Source organism: Emys orbicularis, chromosome 3 (assembly GCF_028017835.1).
Source record: "Emys orbicularis isolate rEmyOrb1 chromosome 3, rEmyOrb1.hap1, whole genome shotgun sequence".
Classification (NCBI taxonomy): domain Eukaryota; kingdom Metazoa; phylum Chordata; order Testudines; family Emydidae; genus Emys; species Emys orbicularis.
Window position 1 is genome coordinate 153,587,455 of NC_088685.1, and position 17,818 is coordinate 153,605,272.

The 17,818-nt window shown below is 41.3% G+C and overlaps 1 protein-coding gene across 1 annotated transcript in view; it reads left to right on the plus strand.

Annotated features, from left to right (window-relative positions):
• Positions 1–17,818, plus strand: part of DNAH8 (dynein axonemal heavy chain 8) — a 536,895-nt gene that overhangs the window by 165,849 nt on the left and 353,228 nt on the right. Inside the window, exons 22-25 of the mRNA XM_065401473.1 lie at positions 575–690; positions 13,026–13,132; positions 15,360–15,366; positions 16,970–17,035. Of these exons, the coding sequence (XP_065257545.1) occupies positions 575–690; positions 13,026–13,132; positions 15,360–15,366; positions 16,970–17,035 (296 nt within the window). The remainder of the gene's footprint in view (positions 1–574; positions 691–13,025; positions 13,133–15,359; positions 15,367–16,969; positions 17,036–17,818) is intronic.

The following is a 17,818-nucleotide window of genomic DNA, read 5'->3' on the forward strand; positions in this document are numbered from 1 at the left end:
GGAGGTAAGTATAGACGTACCCTTAGTCTTTGTTATGCAAGAGATCAGAGTAGATGATCATAGCGGTCCCATCTGGCCTTAAAATCTATGTCCTTCTGTATTTCATTTCAACAAGGGGCACATTTTAGGGAAGAAGGAGGAAATATTTTGGTGGCAGGTTAATCTTTTTAAAATGGTAGCTGTTTGAAGGGATTTGGAATATTAAAATAAGCCCTAAGGAAGAAGTTTAGAAGGCCAAGGGCAGTGAGACCATCAGAAATGTATGAAATTGCTCTGTAATTTAGCAAATGGACATCGCCTCACTTTAGTGTATATGCATGTGTATATATATGTATGTATTTGTATATGTTACCCTTAAGCTAACAAAGCACCATGTGCCATAGCTGTGAAGAGAAAAATCAAACATGTTCCAACTCCCATTAAAGTGAATGGAATGATTTCCATTGACTCCAGCATGCTCTAAAGCAGAATACAATCTTCAAGTTACAAGAAATAGTTATATAATTTAATATTTGTTATAACTCTATAGTCTATTTTAGTTTGTATTGTCTTCTAATTGTTTTTTTATTTACAGTAGAAGGGAAACATGTGGCATTTGGGGCTGATGGAGAGGAGGGAGATACTGATGGTTCTTCAGGTATTCTTAGTGAGGATGCTGAGGACAATGAGAAAGAAGATGAGTTTAGAAAGGTATTTCATTATAAAAAGAGAAAATTTATGAATTTCATAACAAATATTTTTAGAACTGAACAGAAAGTGCCTAATTTTTCATAATTGAGTAACTGAAGCCACCACACAACTTCTGAGTGTAGTTCATAAGGTTAAAAATGTCTTATCTTTCAAAGAATGTATTATATGCTGCAGCGTGGCTTTCATTAACCACATTTTCAGTAAGGGAACCAGAGATGTACTGGCTGAGCACCAGCCCAAAATGTTGTGCTATAATAAGAGGCTATAACAGACAGGCTTCCTCTAGTGCAGGCAAACAAGCATTCTCCTCTTCCCCACAGTACAACCAGCTACCTATCCTCCTCTTCATTTCCTCACTGCCCCCTTCATTTCAGAAAGTCCACCCCTATATTTTTCTGGTAGACAGTGCAGGAAGGCATCCACCTTCTTTTTTTTCATCTCCCACTGTGAAGGGAGTTGAAGCTTAAGTGCTAACTTAAGTGCTAATGTTAGTGGCAGGAGTTAGAGCTGCTGGGTGCAGGTGAGTGGTAATGTGTTATGGTGAGTGGTGACTGGGTTGTGTACAGGTGCATGGTGCTCATGGGTCCTGTGGATTGAATGATATTTTCCTATTAACTCCTTTAGTCCAGTACTGTTAGACTTTCCTGCCTTTGTTCCTTTCTTCAGAGATTGACACAAGATCCTTATGAGTTTTATCCCCAAAATGAATGCTGGCTCCTCTTGCTGGCATCCTACTTACTACAATCATATTGGGTATGTCTACACTGCGCACTAAGCCCAGGTCTTTGGCATGTGGATTTGGTGTTTCCAAGCCCACATATGAGCATCCAAACTACTTTGTAAACTGTGTTTTCAGTTGCTGGACACAGGTCTAAGAGCTGTGCTAATGTGTCCATACTGTGCTATGCAGACCTTCTGACTAAGGTCTGCTGCTTGACCTGTGTCCAGACTGCAAAGTGACAGTGCTTGGACTTGAATCACAGGAGGACTCAGTTTCTGACTCACCCCCCCCCCCCCCCACCAGCAGAGTCCTAGTACCTGCATTGTGAGAGCTTGCTGACCAGAGTCAGAATGATTTGTGTGTGAATGGAAGGGGGGCTTGGGCTCAAAACTGAGTCACAGCCCAGGCTCAGTGTGCTGGGTAGACATATCCATTTAGAGCCTGCTCTTATCAAGGCAAACTGAATTTTCTCAGGGATTTATCTGTGTGCCCTCTTCCAAGCAGGGTGGGTGTTTGTTTGTTTTTGCTGGGAGAGGGGGAGGGGTGGACTATTTCTCTCCTTCTAGCTCTGGCCTAGCAGCAGTTCTGGAAGGGGGAGGATATTTTGGAAGGTTTTCAGAAGACCAAGGGAATTCCTAACATTAATGCTTTCTGTAGCCCAGCATCTCCCACTTTTGTGGTACAAATGGGCTATTCTTCTTTGACTGGTTCACATGTATTCCACTCAGATAAGTGTATGCCCAGAGCTGGAGAGTTTTCTGTAGTAATATGCGTCAGTGTGGTGCATGCACCATGCACTTCCTGGTGGTCCCTTCCAAGGCTATTTAAGCGCAGCACTGCTCTGACCCCTCTCAGTTCTTTCTCACTTCAAGTGGCCTGAGTCAGAACTCCCCGTGCGGTTTACCTCATGGTTACTATGCAGTGAGAAATTCTCTTTCTATATCTGCTAGTATTGTTAGTTTATCTAGTTTAGTAATAGTTTGTAGTAGTGCATGTAGTTAGTGATAGTTTGGTAACTTTTGTTTTTTAGAAGAGGATAGTGCCTGGTGGCATGCCGTCACTGGCTTCAAACATTGCCAGTGGTAGCTATCCCAAACAGAGATCCGCACATGCTCGGTCTCTTATGCCTTGGTGAGCAGCATATCAGAGAGAGGTGCGGTATTTGTTGTTCCTTTAAAAGGAGAACACAAATCTCTAGAGACTTATGCCTCAAACAGCACCTCAAGCAGCAGGTAATATGATCTTCTTTGGCACTGGGGCTATGGCTGGTCATCCAGCCTCACAACTGGCTTCTGAATGGTAACAAGTCTCAGACATGCCTCTGACTCAGACTCCTCTCCACAGAAGAGAAGGGATCGATCCTCCTCTACAGGCCCTTCATGAAAGAGAGCCCATAAACTAGACAGCAGCCATGCCAAATCCAAGAGACTTTCCCTCTACCTGAAAGAGAGACTATGAACACTGGTAAGATTCCTCTGGTGCACAGGGTAGAGCCCGGCCTTCATCCCATGTCTCCTTGGTTCCAAAAGGGGACTATACCAGTACTGTACCATTGACTCCGACACTGTTACAGGGATGGCAGGTGAGTCCTGTACCAATAGACTTGACTTCAGCACTGGTCCTTTTGGTGCCACCGACCCCACAGGACTTTCAAGTGGCAATTGGCCTGGTTGGCCTATCTGTCCCAAGTTTTCCAATGGCACAAGACTATAACTTAAGATCTGCCTTCAGCCATTCTGGTTCCATCCAGTTCTGCAACCTCTACACGCAGTCCACCAATGGTACCAAGTATTTGTTTCCACACAGAGAGACAATAAAAATGCTTCCCCGGCACCAACTTCGGTACCACTGTTTACTAGATTGGTACTGTCTCTGACTTTGACTTCTGTGCTGATGCTTTGTCCAGTGCCTCCAGCTTCAGCACCAAATTGGTCATCTGTTTTGATATCAGCACCAATAGAAAGGCTGTTCCTGGCAGTTTCAGATAATTTGCCACTGCTGTTTGTCCCTCAAATCCCACTCCTTCACTATGATCTGCATATGTGTGAGACGCTTGGACCACATGGTCTCATGTACTTACATACTATTGCATTGAGAGGCTGCGTCTGCACATTCTCCAAAGTTGACTAAAGTTGGTCTACCAACTGAATTTTCATTTATTATATAAGTTGGCCAGGGTTCCCCAGATGGCTCTGATGTCCCGGTGTCACAGCCAAGTTGTAGGCAGCCAGACCTAGTGATTAGAGCTGGGGTCCATAGTCATGGTACAGGAGTCAAGAATCAGCCAGGTCAGGATACAAACTTGAGAGGAAAACTACAAATTGGTAACTAAAGTCATGCCAGGTCAGGATACCAGGAGGTCAGAGGCAGGTGACAAACTGGAGATCAGAACCATGGGTCAAGAGTCAGAATCTGAAGGTTTTTCAGGACCTCATGAGATTAGCTGATACTTCAGACATCCCATTAGAGATAATCCAGAATAAACAGCACAAGGCGTTGGTCATTCTACAACTCACTCAGTCAGGTAGACTAACCCTATCTATTAATGAAGGACTGTTGCTCAGACCATATGACACACTTCTGTATCTATCTCTGAGACCTCCAAATGTGCAGACAGGAAATATCAGGTACAAGTTAAGAGTTACGGATATTTTTTACAACACCCCACTCACAAAGGTCCTGGGTTGTCCAGGCCATACATGAGAGCCAAAAAACAGCAGACCAGAGAAAAAGTTCCAAAGAAACTGGACCTCTTGGGTTGGAAAGTCTACTTCTCATGAGCCTTCAACTTAGAATAATTAATGATCAAGCACTTGCAAAATATGATTTCCTACTGTGGGACAGATTCCCACCCCGATGGACATGTTCCCTAAGGAATATCAAGAGCAGATAAGATCAGCTATGACTGAGGGTCAACTCAACAGCAGAACAACACTCCAGACAGTGATTGATGTTTCAGATATAGAGACAAGGACCACAGCTATGGCTGTGACAATGAGGCGGTTATCTTGGTTCCAGATTTCTGGCATCCCTTGTGAAGTCCAAGTGACTATAAAGGACTTAGCATTTCAACGGAATGATCTTCTCAACAAAATCATTAACGAAGAATTATGTTCTCTGAAAAATTCCTGCATGACCCTCTGTTTACTGGATCTCCATGTTCCAGCTCAGAATCACAAGCAATATCAATAACAGTGGCCTCAGTTCTCATTCAGATACAGGCCTCAACAGTTTCAAGAACATCTTTCAGAGCCACTGACGAAGAGACAATGATTCCACTAAAGACACTCATTGATCTCCCCCTCAGCAGCCCCACAACAAGGGCAAGTGCCCAGAAACAGTATTGATGTGATTCTCGAGAGCCCAGCTGGAGCATCTATGGATACGTCTCCTTCAACTCAGTTTGGCAACTGCTTGTTACCTTTGACCAGTGGGACCTCGAGATTTGTGAACAAGCGGTATCCCATCAAGTTTCAGACTGAGCCCATGTCCTCCTCTCCCCCCTGTCCCAATCTCTCTTCAGGGACCCTTCTCATGAGACACTTTTGCAACAAGAATTCAACTCCTTACTACAGCTGGGAGCAGTAGAGGTGGTACCTCAAGAATTCAGCTGGAAAGACTTTTACTTCCAGATTTCTTAATCCAAAAGAAGAAAAGGAGATGTAGACTCATCCTAGACCTTTGTTGTCTTAATCTCTTCATTCATAGTTTCAAATTCAGGATGGTCGCCTTAGCCTCTGTTATCCCCGCCTTGGATCCTTTGGACTGGTTCATGGCTCTCATCCTGCAAGATGCCTGTTTTCACAGCTCTATAGTTCTGGCACACAGAACATTTCTACAGTTTACGGTAGAGATATTTGAGTGCAAATACAAAGTACTACCCTTTAGCCTGTCCACCATTCCAAGGGTGCTTACCAAAGTTATCACTGTGATTGAAGCCCATCTAAGAAGGCAAGGAATCCAAATTATTTTACCTGCACAACTGGCTGATATGGGGTACACCCCTGCAGCAGTTCACTGGCTCCATTCAAAAGGCTCTAGAACCTCTTTGTTACCCTGGGTCTTGAGGTCAACAGGGCTAGTGTACACAATTGGCTCAGGTATGCACAGATGTTCTGTTCTTCTCATCCCTTCCATTAAAGACCCTAATCATGGATGCCTACAACAACTTCAGGTTCAAGGGAAATGGTTGATGCCCAAGACTTTCCTTCACATCAGTATGCTAGAACTCAGAGCTCTTTGGCTGCCCCTCCTATGGAGACTTACCATACCAGTGCCTACAGACAATACCATGGCATGCATTACATGAATAGGCGAGGAGGAGCCCTGTCTTCCCCCGCAGTGTAAAGAAACCTTGCATCTGTGAACTTGGAGAATTCAGCCTCATATCACCCTGATAGCTTTCCATCTTCTGGGTCTTCAGAACACTGTGATAGATTGGCTCAGTAGAGACCTCTCAGAAAACCCTGAATGATCCCTCAAACTTTATTGTCCAAAATGCGTTCCACAGAAGGGGATACTTGGTGATAGATCTATACACGACATGCCACAACAACAGATGCCAGAGGTTTTTCTCCAGAGGAGGTAAGAGCCCAGGATCCCTCACAGATGCCTTCCTCTTCCCTTGGACTGCAGACCTCATGTATGTTTTTCTAACAATATCCATGACCTCCAAAGCCTTATGTAAGCTTGGATAAGACTCAGACTGTCAATCTGATAGCCTCATCTTGGGCCAGGCAGCTCTAGCACTCAGACTTGATGAGGCTTTCGATTTAGAAGCCAATCACTTAACTGACCCTGCTTGACTTACTGTTTCAGGACTATTGTCAGGTCCTCAATTCAGACCCAGACTCTACATGTTACAGCCTGAGTGCTGATTGACTGACTTCTGCTGAAAGGAATTGCTCAATGGCAATCCTAAAGTTCTCACTTCAGAGTTGGAAGCCTTCCACAAGACAAATTTACTAATCCAAAGAAGACTTTTCTCCATGTAGTCTGAACAGCAGCACTTGGCACTTCTGCAAACAATGGTCCCAAATATATTGAACGGTTTACTCCTCACTGAAACAGTCAGGAATGTCTCTTAGCTTGATTAAGGGTCATCTCCCTGCCAGAGGGCCACATATTATTCTCTCAGTCTACTGTACTGAGATTTCTTAAGGGACTGACTTATGCCTTTCCACCAATCAGAGAACCCCTTGCTCCCTGGGATCTCAGTGTAGTGCCTACTTGCTTAATTGTTCCTCCCTTCAAGCCAATGACTCCCTGCTGATACTGTCACCTTTCCATGAAGACATCTTTGGCCAGGAGAAAAGGGGAAATTCAGGCCCTCCTGGCAGAAACCTCCATACAGTCTTTCACAAGGATAAGATCACCCTGAGGTCTCATCCTAAATTCCTGCCTAAGGTTGTCTCAGACTTTCACTTTAATCAATCTATTAATCTACCAGCCTTTTCCCCCCAGACCTCATTCTTCCCCGACCAGAGTAAAACTTCATACGCTAGATGTGGTTAGAACATTGTCCTTTTACATGGCCAAGATTAGATTAGTTAGACCTCACCAAGACTATTTGTTGTATTTGCAAAATGGAAAGGGGATCACCAATTTATTCACAGAGACTATCCAAATTGGTTTTGGACTTTATACATTCTTGATATGGGTTAATGAAGCAAGATTCACCTGGTCACATAAGGTCTTACTCAACCTGAGTTCAGGCAGCTTCTGCCAGTCTTTGACCAATGTTCCCTTGACTGAGGTTTGTAGAGTGGTGATTTGGAATTCAGTCCATACTTACACCACTCACTATGCCTTGGTACAGGCCTCTAGATCAGATGTAAACTTTAGCAGAGTGGTCTTTCAATTGATATTTCAGTAGGACCCCTCTTAGACATGTCCAAGAACAGTATATTGCTTGCTAGTCACCAAAAATAGTGCGGATAATCACTCTAGAAGAAAGTACATTTATTCATATCACAGTAACTGCGGTTCTTTGAGATGTATTATCTTCACATTTTCCATTACTTGCCCTCCATCCCTGCTAAATCAGAGTCCTGACACTTGGATTCTTATTGGCAAAGGAACTGATAGGCAGTTGAGGCCACCCTGCCCTTTATACCCTCAGCTGGTCGCAAGGGCTGCCAGAGTGTAGGAATGGCCCAAAGTACACTGATATCTCAAAAGAATCGAATCTCACACACATTGGGTGCCTCTACATCCAGAGTGGAATCTGTGTGGACAATATATCTTGAAGATGTACAGTTATCATGAATTAAGTAACCATTCCTTTCTGCTTCCTTTGCACCACTCCTGCAAAGAGATCACAGTTGGGCCAAAGAGTCTGAGTCATAATTCCTGCCTCAAATGGATCTCATGACTACCTTATCCAATAGGAGAGCAGTAAAGTTTTGCTTCTGACACTGGTCTTACAAGGCCTATAAAGATGCATTACTATTCCCATTAATGGGTCTTTTGACTTATGCCTTTTGCCTGGGTGGCTAGGATAAACCAGGACTTGAAGAAAGGTAATATATATCTCATCTCATACTGGAACACATAACTGCATTTCCACAAACTTCTTTAGATGTCTATTCCAGCCTTGAATTATTTTAATCGTTCAAAAGCTCACTCATCAAAGTGTACTCATTTACTCAGACCTTTAAAGTCTGTGACTTACAAGTTGGAATCAGAGTGGTCTCATCTTATACTATTCATAGAACCTGTTGGATTTTGTGCTCAAATCCAGAAAGGTTTCAATTACAGTAACTCCTCACTTAAAGTCGTCCCAGTTAACGTTGTTTTGTTGTTACGTTGCTGATCAATTAGGGAACATGCTCGTTTAAAGTTGCGCAATGCTCCCTTACAACGTTGTTTGGCAGCCACCTGCTTTGTCCACTGCTTGCAGGAAGAGCAGCTCGTTGCAGCTAGCTGGTGGGGGCTTGGAACCAGGGTGGACCAGCAGCCCCCCTATCATCTCCCTGCTCCCCTAAGTTCCCTGTGTAGCAGCCACCCAGCAGGCTATCAATTGCCGGCAGTTCAGCTGTCCATCCCCCCACTGCTGTGTGCTGCTCCTGCCGTCTGCCTTGGAGCTGCTCCTGGGAGCCTCCTGCTTGCTGTGTGTGTGGGGGGGGGGGGTAGGGGAAGGGGGACTAATGTCAGGGTGTCCCCCTCCCACCTGCCCCTGCCCCCCACTTATCCCTTCTCCATATAGAGCAGGGTAGGGACACAACAGGGCTCAGGATGGAGAGAGCTTGCTGGCCGCAGCTGCTTTCTCAACTTCCTGATATACTTAAAAAGGCAGTGTACTTAGAGTGGGGTCAACGTACTTAAAAGGGCAATGTGCATCTCTCTCTCTCTCCCACACAAAGGGTGTGTGTCTCTGTCTGCCATGCTGTCTCCCCTCCTTCCATTTGTGCTGCCTTGTAGAGTGTGAGGCTACATTAACAACAATGTGTTAACCCTTGAGGGCTCAGCCGAGTGCTAGTCATCATTTAGCAGTAAGGCATTCCCTGGGAAATATCCCACCCTCTTTCACCCTCTAACTTCACCACCTCAACCAAGCTTCACAGTCATCATTGCTGTGTACAGTATTAAATTGTTTGTTTAAAACTTATACTGTGTGTATATATATCTAATATAGTTTTTTGTCTGGTGAAAAAAATTTCCCTGAAACCTAACCCCCCCCCATTTACATTAATTCTAATGGGAAAATTGGATTCGCTTAATGTCATTTCACTTAAAGTCACATTTTTCAGGAACATAACTACAATGTTAAGCAAGGAGTTACAGTACTTCTTGCATGCAGTGTGATTTGGGTAATTTATTCCTCCTGATGTGTATGAAAGAGATCACTCCCTTACCCCTCTATACTAAAGACCTCTTAAAATTCCTCCTCCTATATGGTGTTTGTTTGACTTGTGCATCCAAGTCTGAACCCAAGAAGCTATACAGCCTATCTCCTCAATTTCCAGCTTATTACTTCAACCACACCTTTCCCAGTTTCCAAAACCAGCTTCCCCTCAAAGACACTCCCACCTCTAATCAAGAAGCTGTTTGAGCATAAAGCCATCAATTTGATTCTGCAAATGCTCACCAAGCCCTATTTTGAGTCTGTGGTAGAAATGGCCCTTTATTTTCTCAACCTCAAGATACTAAGAGGAAAGCCAGTTAGTTTTGCTAGAAGAATCTGGGAGATGGAGGTATTATTTATCAAAAAGCCATATTTGATTTTTTCCCTGGTAATGTAGTCCTTAAGCCAAATCATGAATTTGCTCATAAAAACTGACCTAAAGTCCTTCCACAACCTGAAGAAAGTACCATACTTTGGATGTGGCTAGGGTAGTAAAATTTTGTTTGCATGAAACAAAACTGTGAAGTGCAGGAAGCATGATGCTCTGTTTTTGTATGGCGACATAAAATAGATGTAAAGCTTCAAAACCCACTATTTCTACAGGAAAGCTATTTTTCAGGCTTCCAAATTGTCCAGTGAAGACTTCTCTTAGCAAAAAGGACTTCCTCAGTCAATCACTTGGTTTGTTCATGGGCAGAGCAGCACAGAGCGTCTTTCAATGAGATATACCATGAAATGACTTGTTCTTTAATATATTTTTTTTACTATGTACAGATGCTTTAACCTCATCCACGTAGTTTTTGGACAAAAGGATCTCCAACCTTTCTTGGTATCCTGTAAGAAAAGACCCTTCATATTTTTTAAAGCTAAAAAGTAAAAGCAAAATAAACCTTTGTAATTTGGTCCCTCATTGTTTGGGGTGTGTGTCTCTTTTATTCCCTCCCTCTCTTTTCTTGGAGGATGATTTTATTGTTTTCTATTTACTATCAGTATTGGACTCACATAGCAGCAGATTCCCAGATGAGAGGAAGATAAAATTAGTTTCTTTACCTATAATTCTCCAAATGAGTACCCACCCTGTGCATGTACAAAAGTTTTTCTAAGCTTCCATGATAGAGCATGGGGACAACATTTCTAGTTTGGTATGATGGAATCTGAAGGGTGAGTGAGAGAAAATGTTTTTAGAAAACTGTTTCAATTTTGTATTTAAATACACATTTTCTCTTCTTTAGACAGGTGTTTTTAATGATAATTTTTAGTTTTTAATTCCTTAGTTTTTTGTTTCTTCTTTACTATGGCAGTATGTGTGGGATCTCAGTGTGGCTGTAGTACCTCAAATGTCCAGGCTGGGGAAGCTAGCATACAGCTTGGAGAAAGAAAACTTAAGAGATCTGGGGTGAGAGCTTCACCCCCTTCTCTCTGGTCCCTTTGTCCTGGGCAAAAGGACCAGAGTGCCTGTCAGAGGAATATCTTATACATTATATCTTATACAACCTTATTAAACTTATTTTTATTTTGTTTTAAATGGGTTTCATCTTCATGGACTTTAAAGTAACTTTTTTTTATCAACATGAAGATTCTGGACTTCAAGCTGTTTGACTTATAGACCAATTCCCAAATAGAAAAATTACTCTAAATCCCTTGTTTTTGAGAAGGAACTGGAGGTGATGAAACTAATAACTGATCATAAGTTTATTCAAGCTTATTTTAAATCTTGCTGATGGATGAATGCTGAGTGACTGGTTGTTGCTAGATTTCTTTTTCAATTAGCTATTTTTGTAGGACTTTTATGATGAACGTTCTGTAATCTTGTGACCTAATGTCATCTCAAGTCTTTCATTCAGATAAAACAATGCCAGTTTTCTCAAAAGTGATTTCATGAATCTGTATTTTTGATATTTTTTGGTGTTAACAGACATCAGTCTCTATGGTATGCAAAATACCAAATATTTTTAAATTGCTGATTTAAGCAGGACTTTTCCAAGTCTAAGGATGACCTAATTTGAATCAGATTAGACCAGCTTGCATGGCTCCAAGATAGCCTTGCACCTGATTAGTTCAAATATCTTGGAGGGAGGTGCTGCAAGGTTGCATAAGCAAAGTTTGCAGTTATAATAATCAAGGATTAGGCTGAGAAGTCCAGCCTTTTGGGTGAATAAGTCACATGAGGGAAGACTGATGTTCCAGAATCTCCAAGACTTTGAGGAGAGGAGGTCACAACATCAACAAACAGGCTATGCCAGCCTTTGACCAATCTCCCTGTATCTGAAGAAGGTCTGCTAGTGAGAAGCACTGTGCCAGCAGAACATTACTGTCTGGCTTCTTGACTGCAGTTCCAGCTCTTATTGTATGAGAGACCAGAAGACTGAGAACTGAAGAGGTTGCAACCCCCTATTATCTTAAGTATCTTAATTTTCCTTTTTCTATTTTTATTAGCTGAGAAACATCCCAGCCTTTGTATATTCTTTAATTTTAGGATGTGAAAGTATAGTATGTACATGCACAGGCCCGCCGATAGCAATTCCGGGCCCGAGGGCAGAACAATCAACGGGCGCTCTTCTGGCATGGCCAGGGCTTCCACAAGCCACCTGGCTGCCTTCGCTACCGCCGATACCACCCTTGTGCGCCTAGGAGCTCTGCAGCCCGCCAGGGCAATTTAAAAGGGCCCAGGGCTCCAGGGCCCTTTTAAATCACCCAGGCCCCTGGGCAATTTCCCCCTTCCCCCCATCAGGAGGCCTGTACATGCATCTGTGTCTGAGCACCCATAAAGACCACAAGGGGAAGGCACCAAAACAGGAAAGCTCCCCAAGTTTAAACAGCCCTAAATATTGTCTCATAGAGCACACCATTATGAATAGTTTTATCTTTAAAAGTCTTGATGATAGACTTTAAATTATCTGTAATTTCTGGTAAATAAGCGTTGCCCAACCTTCTGCTTTTCAAGAGTGTTTCATTAAAAATCTGTATTATAATATCTCTGTTGTGGAGAAGGAGGGAAAGGTTAGCCATCATATAAGAATAGAATTCTAGGAAGGAAGCATTATAATTGGTTTCTCGGGTTGTGGTTTAGACATTAAACTATTTGCTTTCAGTATTAAACTCTTGACCCGCTTTAAACCAAAGATCTGATAGACTTTGGTGTAAAAATCTTTAGTTGGGATTTATAACCAAATGTTCAACCACCTTTTTTAGAATCCTCTTTAGAATTTATAAGCATTGATTTTGGTATTAATTTCATTTAATTAATTTGATGATTAAATTCCAATCCAATATTGAATCTAATTTATTGATTTGATTGTTGTAATGTTCCATTTTTAGTTTAATATTACTACTAACAGTTTAGCTTTGATTGTTTTATTGATTTTACTTTTGTTTAAATTTTTAAATAAAATGATATTGAACCACATTTCTTTCAATAAGCAATGTCGGTCCAGAACCTTTGAGGATCTTGTTGGGCATTGGCTAGTCAAACTAAAAACCTGACCAACTCCCCATAATTAGTTGTTGGTTCTCAGATGGTGTAAGGGGGGTCCTAAATTTCCCATTTCTGGCTGAGGTAGCATTTCCTGTGGTGTAGGCATTGCAGAAGAAATTAAAAATGCAGGTAAAATTATTTCAGATTATTAAAATGAGATTTTTTTTAAATGTAACTTCATTGAGTGACTCAGAATAATTTTCTCTCCTTTATTTTACCTTCTCCAATTTACTTCTTTTACATTTCTTTTTGATTATATGCGTACAGGATCTAAATATTTTTATTTGTTGCAGGAATGTAAAGAGGTAGTTGCATATTTCAGTCATCAGTTACTAGACAGTCTGTTGAAAGCCACCCGGCTATCTTTGGATACTCTTAAAAAAAGAATGTTTGTTTCAAAGTAAGTTGCAAGTGAAGTAGTACTTCAATAAAACAGCTTAGAGAGTAATACTGAGGTAGTATTATGAAAATCCATTTAGTGTCTTTATCTTTGTTATCAAGAATTTATATGAAAGACTAAGGGGAAAATGCATTTATGTTAATTGATTGTAATTCATTGTTAAATGATTGTAATTCATTTCTTCTAGTACCAACAGATGCTACATCCTTTTTCCATGAACCAAAGCCTTCTACCTTTTAATATACCTTCCTGTTTTCAATAGACAAAATAAAGGGTTTTGGCAGTGTAACATATTTCAAATTCATTATTTTTTTGTTTGTTTTTTCTAGTGGCACTCACAATACACTAGGTGGTTTCCGGAAATTGGAGAAAGAATTAACCTTGCTTTACATAGCTCACATTCTAACAATGGACAGACAGATTAACAAAGGCTTTTTCCTTCAATCCTTCAACCAGGATTTTCCTTCAATCCTAAGGAAGGTCATCTGGTGACAGTTTTCATAGCAGATGTATCTGTGAATGCCATGTGCTTTGACTTTAGAACAGTGACCTCTAACTCTGAAGCCAAGAGCTAGATCTCACTTCATCCATAGATAGCGAACAAACACTCTAAGCAAATATTTTGTGCTTCCAGGTTCAAAGAATCCCTGCTTTTCTGAGAAAAGATGGTGAAACAATTGTGGCTTACAATGCCCCAACCCAAACAGTTGCTTCCTCTCTCAGCCAACAAACCAAGAAGAGAATAAAAGTTTTCCTCAATGCAGAGTCACTCCTTTTCCTCATAATCAGGGCAAAGATACCAGAGAAAGGAGAACACTTGTAGTGTTTTCTTGGATTGCAGATGCAATCCTTGGAGTAGAGTCTAGGATTCCAAGACTAGAGTTATCTCAGATGCCCCCTAGACATGGCATCAACTATCCACAGAGATTTGGGTCAGTTCTGTAATCACAGCAGACACTTTGGGGAAACTGTCCTTGCTTAGGAGATTGGTCCTCCCCCATTTCATGCAACAAAATATGGGAAATATCCCTTTGGAAAGACTGGAGTTGTTCAGTGAAAAGATAGTTAGCACTCTAGAAATTAAAGGATTCCTGATCAATTCTGGTCTGTATACTAACCTTCCTATGGAAGACCCTTTTCCATTTTCAACATAAGGGCCAACAGTAATAGTAGACTATAGCTTGGTCTACAGGTTCCTCAATGAGACAGTTGTTTACTAGAAGATAGAGGTCTAGACATCAGAAAAAAAAGTCTTTATATGGTTCAATTTCTGAATCTTCCTCAAAGAAGCAAATCTAAGGGCACTCTTGAATTTTCTAAACTTATAGATTTTAATTTCCCTTCCATTTCTTCTTGAGGAATCACTATTTTTTTCATGATGGCATGGAGTTGAACCTCAGACAAATGGATTTTGGAAATTCTCTGACAAGCAGGGCGGTCCTTAGGATTTATGGGGCCCTACGCAGTATTATTAAACTGGTGCCCCTATGCCCGACGGTAGCCCAAGCTCACAGCCCGGGTGTGTGTGTGTGTGTGTGTGGGGGGAGACAGCAAAGGATAACAAGACGCCCGGCCTGCCTCACGGTGGCGGAGAGTCACAGTTCCCCGCAGAGACCCCCGTACCCTCTCCCTCATGCAGAATAGACATGCAGAAGGTACCTAATTAAAAGCACTAAATTTGGGAATAAAAAATGTCAGTCACAAGTTTTTTTATATGCCCTGAAGTTTGTCAGACATTTTTTTGCAAAAACTTTGTAGTAAGGGTGAGTCAGCTGTCTTGTTGAATACAACATTAAATATTATGGAATGCATGATGCAGCTCTTCTCTGTTTTACATTTTCTTAATCAGTATTTCTAAGGTGATTTTATATTTTAAATGTACTCTTAAGCCTTCATAAAGTAATCATTCCAGATTACTACATATTTAACTCACTGAAACAAAGACATTATTTTAAATTATTCAGTCACAGAGGTTTAGTGTGTTCATAACAATGTTCATTGCTTTTAGAAAAAGGGAACACTAATTTACTTTGTGTGATCTCCATAACAATAGACATGTTTATGAAATTTCACCAACTTTAAAATATATGTTTCCAAAGATTTTAGGCATAACAAAGGATTTTATATCTTACTAAGGTACTGATTTTGCTGGAGGGTTCTCTTAAAACTAGTTCATCAGATAGTCAGAAGTAAAGAAAGGGAAACTCTTTGTCCAGCTATCCGGAAGGAAAGGGGTGTTGTCCCTTATTACAGTAATGCACAACTGTTTTTGTCAGTAAATTCAGAAACTGACAGTATAACCTGGGGTTTGGCAAATGCCTGTTAAATGGCTTCATTACCCCTTGAATGGCTCTTTAACAGTTTCAATGTTGTGCTAATAGGTCTGGCAGGCTGGAAAGCTTTTTCACTTTTAACTACTAGATCCCCTCCCGAGGAAGACACCAGGCAGCCAGCTGTGGGAGCCTGCAGGAAGGGTCAGAACAGGGATAGGAAAGCCAGAAGGGTGGACACTAAGACCCAGTGGTGCCCCAAATTTTCAGGTGCCCTACGCAGCTGCCTATGTTGAGTATGCCTAAGGACGGCCCTGCTGACAAGGTTGTGTAATCCAACTCCTACACATAACATCTGGCCACTGCCTACCTTCAGAGATCTTCCCATTGCAGACATATATAAAACAGCTATTCTTCCCATTTTTATAAAATATTATTGCTTGGGTTTGGCTTCAAGTTTCAGGCTTCCCATACCCAAAATTTATTTCCAAGGTAGGGTAGTCCAAATTCTCGCTATAGCCCTACCACCACTGCCAAGAAAACAAAAATGTTCAGGATGTGCTTTTTCTTTATTTGGCCAATTTCCTTTCAATATTTTTTTTCTTTCTAATTGCTGTCTCCTCCTACAGACTTTAAGATATCTGGTTTCTTGTGTTGGATGTTTAAGAGGTGTCTTATCATTGTGCTTATTGAAGCTTTATCCATTTTTTGCGGGGGGGGGGGGACATGACTCATGCTTTTGGCTACAAAGTGAAATCTTTGCCCCATTGCAGTCGATAGGAGTTTTGGCTTTTACTTCAGTGGAGCCAGAATTTCAGCACAGGCACCCTGCACAGATGGAATCTTGAGAGAAGGAAATTACATAGTAGTTTTTCTGGTTCACTAAATATATCATCTTGCAGAATTCTCACTCATCTAGCCACTACATTTTAGAATTTGGAAACTGTCTGTTCTTCTTCAAGTGCTGTCCCTGTGGGTGTTCCACTCCAGGTGACGCCATTGCATTTTAGAATTTGGAAACTGTCTGTTTTAACGTGTCCTGATTCTTGCAACTTGTTTTCATTTTTTTTGTCTTTGGGGTATGTTTTTAATCATGTGTTGATCATTTTATATTGGTTTATCATCCTGGCAATTTCACTTTCCACCCTATTGAAGGACCTGCTTGAAATGCTTGGTGAGCAGATTTCATTATTTTGGGGAGCCTTCCGTCACACTTAACACGTACTGACTGGAAGGCTCTAAGGGCAGTGGCTAGGTCCAGGGTGACATGTGACTATCTTTGGTGGGGATGGTGGTGCTCTTGGCTGCTACCACTACCCTTTGACATTAAAAACTTTTAGAACTAGGGGCATTCTGTCTGTCCTGTGTTACGGAGCTGAGATCCTGGGGTGAGAATTCTCCAAAATGATTTCAGAGATGCCTAATTTCAAGGGAAGTAATTTCCTTTTATAGTAACTCAAATGATGATGGCATTATAATTGAAAAGTTTTATGGTGAAGTATATATAATGTATTTCAATTTTATTTTCAGCACCAGCACCTTTGGACGAACAGCTTTTTTTGCTCAGACAAGCAAATCTGAAGAGGTTCTTTCTTTCCTAAAAGCTGAAGTGCATCTTGCTATTCCTAATGTGGTAAGCAATTTGTGATATTATATTTAGCAAAGTAAGAAGATGCTATCTAAGAATTACATTTCCATATCCCCACTTGTGAGATGTGTGATACCTGTGCTGACCTTGAAGCCATCTAAAAGAACAGTGACTGCTGGGGCAAGGCAGGTGTCCCCTTGATAAAATGTATTCACAGCCCGACATCCTCAGTTCCCTCTTACAGTGGCCAGCTGCTGGGATCAGAACCATTTATATAGTGTAGTATTTGTCAGCAACTATATTTCATATTTGTTCATTTCTGTTCTTTTTGATTCATTTCTGTTAATTTCTCCCTTATTTTTGGTGTTTGAAATGTTAGATTGGTTCTTTTTTATATTGATGCTTTGGCTGTTTTATGACTTCAGCCCTTGGTGTGGTTATGTGATTGTGTTGATAGTTTTTGTTGTTGTGGTGTTTTTATCATGGCCAGCATCTGTAAAGGCACATCACCTCACTTTTATTGCGAACAATGGGAAGGGGTGATCATTTGGAAAAAGAGAAATTCTTCATAGGTTTCTCTGAAGATTTTATGCACCAGCCTGTACTGACAGATAAACTTTGTTATGAAAATTAATGGTAAAAATTGCCATTAATACTAAATACTTCTTTTCAAAAGTAATCCGTTTCACCAGATCTATTTAACAGGGAAGGTAGATGGGAGTAGCAAACGAGGGAGTGTGCATGTGGGTTTACATAGGAATTCATGAGGGAGGTGGAGACAGAAGTATGAGTATTAGGGAAGTATAGGGAAGTGCAACAAGTAGGGGG